Genomic DNA, 5,936 nt, shown 5'->3' with positions numbered 1-5,936 from the left:
GATTCTTGCTTGAGTGAGTTTCAAATGTTATTCGAAAGCATTTCTCAAAGAATTTGATTTAGATAGCTCAAGCTCATTCCGGACAACTGAACCAAATTTTATGCATTCATGTAAACAATATATAAGACTATAATTTTTTTTTCATATGTCCATACACTAGATGACCAAAAGTAAAAGTCGGACTATGATCGTAAATAGCCGATTTGTAAGTAATAACTATGAACAGGCCGGCCTCAAATATTTATTCAAGTTCAGACTGATTGGATATCAGCTACATTACATTGGAACCACCATTTAGTGTTCGTGTAATAGTCCGTTCCATAAGATTACAGAACCTAAGATGTTCACCTTCACCTATCCTCTATATATAACTGATTAACTCCTAAGATCTCCAAGCATTGCAGAACCATGGAACACATCAACAGTTTCTACCTTCTATCTTCTCTGTTCCTTCTCAGTCACATTGCCACATCATCCATGGAGCAACGTGGGGCATACATAATCCACATGGACAAATCGGTGATCCCAGCTCCCTTTCCAACCCCCCATCATTGGTACACGTCCACACTATCATCCCTAACATCTAAAGATGGAATTGCACCGATCCATCTCTACACTTACAAACATGTCATGGATGGATTTAGTGCTGTGTTGTCCAAATCACAACTTAATCAGTTGGAGAAAATGCCAGGTCACGTTGTCACATACGACGAGCAATTGGGTCAGGCTCACACCACCCACACCCCAAAGTTTCTGGGGCTAAAAAAACGTGCTGGATTGTGGCCTGCAGGAAGCTTTGGTGATGATATGATCGTTGGTATTCTTGATACTGGAATTTATCCCGAGAGTGAGAGCTTCAGTGACCATGGTAATATTACTTGATTTCCGATCTGCCAAAATTTTGTCACATTTTAAGTATTTGATTATGGCGCTCCAACTCTTACAGTTTGTGAGTTGTTATCTTATTTTGATTACAATACTCTCATTTTACTTATTATTATATCACCATTATTATTATGGAACATTATAGTGTCCAACTTCAATATCCTGAAGACCATCAAATTATCACCCCTTACAAATTTCTTCTTTTTCGAAATTTTAATTTCAACTTCACCAGAAAAAGTTAAAATAGTTTATGTATAATAACTGAGCAAATCTTAAGTTATATATTGGATAATTGTCATCTTCACCAAGAGATCATCCTAAGAAACTTCGTACATTTGAGGGTAAAAACCTCATTCAAGACTCCCAATTAATAGTAACACAATAATTAACTTATTGTTAAATTAAGTTCGTGATACATTTACTTATTTTTTGTACCCTTTAGGTATGCCCTCTGTACCTCAGCGATGGCGCGGCGGTTGTGAGAGTGGTACTGAGTTCAATTCTTCAAATTGCAATCATAAACTTATTGGAGCTCGTTCTTTTAGTAAAGCGTTGAAACAACTAAACCTAACAATATCAGGACCCGATGATTATGATTCTCCAAGAGATTTTTTTGGGCACGGTACTCATACTTCATCAACTGCTGTTGGAAGCAAAGTGACAGATGTTGATTATTTTGGATACGCAAAGGGTACAGCTATTGGAATAGCACCTCTTGCAAGATTGGCGATGTACAAAGTATTATTCTACAACGATACTTTGGTATCAGCGGCCAGTGATACTTTAGCTGGCATTGATCAAGCTATAGAAGATGGCGTGGATCTCATGTCTCTATCGTTAGGGTTCCCAGAAACAACGTTTGATGGTAATCCAATTGCGGTGGGATCTTTTGCGGCCATGGAGAAAGGGATCTTTGTGTCATGTTCTGCTGGAAACAGTGGACCTCACGCTTACACGATGTTTAATGGTGCACCATGGATAACAACTGTTGGTGCAGGAACAATTGACAGAGAATTTTTAGCTTATGTGACACTAGGTGATGGTGTTGCAACGATTAAAGGGAAATCCATTTATCCCATGGACTTGTCAATTTCGCATGTTTCATTGTACTATGGGCAGGACACAAATAAGCAAAACTGTGAAGATTTTTCTCTCGATTCAATCGAAGTTTTAGGAAAGATTGTTTTTTGTGCATTCAACAACCGAACTAGGGTCAGAGCTCAAATGAAGGAGGTTGCAAGGGCAGGTGCTAAAGGAGCACTGTTAGCAACAAATTTAACCAAATCCACAAGTTTCTTCGCGTTCAATTTTCCATTTGTGGCCATTAGCCCTATTGAAGGAGAACTCATAAAAGACTACTTACAGAAAACTTCAGAAGCCACAGTAGATATTAAGTTCATCATAACAGAATTAGGTACTAAACCAGCGCCACAGGTTGCCAACTTTTCTTCTAGAGGGCCTAATCAAAGAGCTCCATGGGTCTTAAAGCCGGATATACTCGCCCCTGGTGTTGAAGTGTTGGCTGCATGGCCGCTTGACAAGGCTATAACGCCAATTGGAGAGGACGATTCTTTGAATACTGATTATGCGTTATTGTCCGGAACCTCTATGTCATCACCCCATGTTGTTGGCATAGCGACACTGTTAAAATCAGCACACCGTGATTGGAGTTCAGCTGCAATTAGGTCTGCTATGATGACTACTGCAGATGTGATTGACAACCAAAATGAACAAATTCTTGACATAAGCACCGGAACAGCGGGAACACCACTTGATTTTGGAGCGGGGCATGTTAATCCTAACAAGGCCGTGGACCCTGGTCTTGTCTACGATATAGAAGTGGAAGACTACATAAACTTCTTATGTGCGCTAAACTACACAAGTCAGCAGATTAAAGTTATCACTAGAAGATCAAACTATGCTTGTGATCAAGCAAATCTTGACCTTAATTATCCTTCATTCGCCGTCGTTCTTAGCAATAATACAAACACAACAACTTATAGCTTTAAGCGGGTGCTGACTAATGTTGCTAATTCCGATTCAGTTTATCGCGCTGTGATTTGGGCTCCATCGGGTATGGAGGTTGTTGTTGAGCCTAGCACACTAACATTCGGAAGTAAATACACTAAGGCTGAGTTTACAATGAAAGTTGTGGTCGATGTTGCAGGCCACAGTACCCAGAGTGGTTACATAGGAAAACATGGATATCTCATTTGGTATGAGATTAAAGGGAAGCATGTGGTAAGAAGTCCAATTGTTTTGGCGTTTGCTCCCTAAAGCATATTGAACCTAATGAGGTGTTTCCCTTAATTTTTCTTATTTCCATTTTTAGCAATTGTCAATGGAATTATGGAACCGTCATGTATGCTGTTGGAAACTTTGAGATGAACTTATGTTTGGAAATCCTATGGAAAGATATATGTCAACGTGTTGATTCTTAAAGGATTATATTGGAGAACCTTAAAGTGTTCGTGCCATGGCCTATGGGGGTAATAGATAGCATATTTTTCTTTTTTTTTTGAAAAGTTTGGCAGACCCCTATCTGTTTTAAAATCAAAATCATACATAGTTCCAAAAACAGTTCCAAGCAATGCCGAAAATATCAATCGAAATATTGATATGTCACTGATATATATCAATTTTTGAGGTACACGATATAGATATGTTTGATATTTCGAAGCCGAATATTCAACTTTTTTTAAGTCAATATATATCAGATTTTGATATATATCGATGATATATATGATGTGTTATATATATATATATATATCTATCGATTGATTTGGCTTGATTTTTTGATTGTTTTGACTGTTGACTAATATTTCTAATATATATCGGTGATATTTTCAATATATAATAATATATCACCAATATATAACGATATATATTGATATTTTGACTGTTTCACTAAAAAAAATTGATATCTCCGACATATCCCAATATAATATAAACTAATATATATCGGTTTTTAGAGGGTCTGATATATCGGTGAATATGGAATAATTAGGCCTTGGTTCCAAGTGCATCCTCACTCACAATTGTTTCAAGAGAAACATCTAATGGATGGAGGGAAAAAATAGAAAACAGGATCATTATCAAATTTTTTTTTTTTTTTTTTTTTTTTTTTTTTAAGTAGAAATTTTATTGATAATGATAACGAGTTTTACAAATAATTAGAACAAGCGTGTAACAAGCTACGCCGCAAGTCCTTTCTGAATGGCAAATCATATTCTCCTAAATACAAACTTGTTGGAACCAGGTGTCATTACGTTGCAGTCCATTACTTTCTGCAATTTTTTAAGAAGCTCAACAGATTGTTGTGCCAAGAAACCAAAAGTGTCAAAACTAAAAGGAATGAAACAATGCTGGTTAGTTCTACAAGCCTCTTCGTGTTTCTCAATTTTCCCTGCCGCTGGTCTATTAGCTGCTTCTCCCACCTCAAAGACTCTATTCCCAAGCCCTACCAACAGAGAGGCTCCAGTTACATCAACACACTTATGCCTCCACTCAGCCCAACTGTAGACCAATACATCCGCAGGCCGAAGTATCGATCTTCCCTCATTCGGATCAGTGAGAAAAAATTCACAGGAGCCTCCTTCTTCACTTGTACCCTAGCCCTCCAAAATACATCACATAAAATATCTCTGATATGATCATGTCAGTATTTGAAACCTGGAAAATTTCTACAATGTGATGCGTGGTCTCCGAAAGCATCTAGTCTACTATTTTTGCAAACAGGGCATAAACCACCATCAGAGTACAAAGGGATCATGAGACGGTACCGGAGAATAGAATGATACTCCATCGGCGACATACGCTGTCCAAGTCTCTCTATCGAAATAGCAAGTAGAAAATCCATTTGCATGTTCCGACTGCAAGCATCCAATGATTGCTTTCTGACGAGCAGATAACACAAACTCCCTCTCAAGACCAGCAACAATCTTACCATAGAACACTTTCGCCAAAAAAATTTATGGTTTTGAGGGGACAATAGCATTCACAGGCATAGAATTGAGGTCAAAATCGGGTAGACAGAGACTCAATGCATTGCGAGCAATATCAAGAATCTCATCCAAAGGCACTGGGCCACAATTCCTAAGAATGTGATTCTGAAGCTCAGAAGTCTGACAACGGGAGGCCACAAAGGCAAAAGAAGAGACATCAGTGGCACAATAAATACCTAATCTACCAAGACGTAATGGGAGTGTTGATAAACGCCACTGCAAATCACCGAAGTCAGGACCATCAGAAACCACAATACCCTGGAGAACACTGCAGAGATGCCGATATGTGTTGAGCATTGAACTCAAAAGTATGGGTTGTATCTGTGCATATGGCTATTGCGAGCTCCAGTTTAGAGTGTAGTTTGCCCCTAGTTCGTGCTGTAAAACGACCTGACAAGGAGCGAGCTGTAGAAAATTAGATTAGTTGTATTGAAACTTAATATGGTAAGACTGTTGCACGTAAACTGTTCGAAAACTTCAAGCTCAAAACATACTCAAACTCGGATGAGTGGTAGCCCTTGTTAGAAATCAGAATATGATCAACGCTAGTTGGCGAAGATGCTTGTCCTTGACTCCTTCTTCCACCTTTAATTAGAATGTGTCGTTTTGCAATGTATGCAAAAACTGCAGTAGATATATTAGTTACGAATTGAAATTTAAAATCTCAATCTAAGTTTTCGAAATGAATCGAGCGATCGCTACCTTTTTCTCATCGGATTACGCTTGTTGTCCGTCGATAGTCTGGGAATTTAGAGCTGAAATGTTGCATATATGCAAATGTATATATGAAACAAATTGTAAAGCATGCTCTGAACATTATGACATGAATCTGGTCAAACAAAAGTGATGGTCGACCTATGTAAGTAAACCAGGTCAAGCCTTAACATAAATATTGATAGCTCGTTGTTCAGAGTATGATGGGCTATTGAATTCAATAAACTGGAAGCAGATCGCAGTATATAGAATTCCAAGTCTATGTAACTATATGAGGTTCAAAGGACATTATGTTCATTCAAGGAAGTCCATAATAGAAATTATTAGAAGTTG

General features: G+C 38.1%; 1 protein-coding gene across 1 annotated transcript; it reads left to right on the top strand.

The window, feature by feature from the left end:
* Positions 1-312: 312 nt before the first annotated feature.
* LOC147492166 (subtilisin-like protease SBT3) lies at positions 313-3,343 on the top strand. The gene is made up of 2 exons (XM_086568643.1): positions 313-868; positions 1,328-3,343. Exons 1-2 carry the CDS (start codon positions 409-411, stop codon positions 3,160-3,162), a joined length of 2,295 nt encoding a protein of 764 aa, XP_086424769.1. The 5' UTR covers positions 313-408; the 3' UTR covers positions 3,163-3,343.
* The last annotated feature ends 2,593 nt before the right edge of the window (positions 3,344-5,936 follow it).

The sequence above is a fragment of the Coptis chinensis genome, chromosome 6 (assembly GCF_015680905.1).
Source record: "Coptis chinensis isolate HL-2020 chromosome 6, ASM1568090v1, whole genome shotgun sequence".
In the NCBI taxonomy this organism is placed as follows: domain Eukaryota; kingdom Viridiplantae; phylum Streptophyta; class Magnoliopsida; order Ranunculales; family Ranunculaceae; genus Coptis; species Coptis chinensis.
Note: the sequence above shows the minus strand (reverse complement) of the source record. Positions and strands in the feature narration are given on the sequence as shown.

Bases quoted from the DNA above. Each gene is read 5' to 3' on its own strand.
- LOC147492166 (XM_086568643.1), top strand. From the start codon at position 409: ATGGAACACATCAACAGTTTCTACCTTCTATCTTCTCTGTTCCTTCTC. The intron at 869-1,327 runs GTAATATTACTT...TGTACCCTTTAG, and splicing joins TGAGAGCTTCAGTGACCATG to GTATGCCCTCTGTACCTCAG.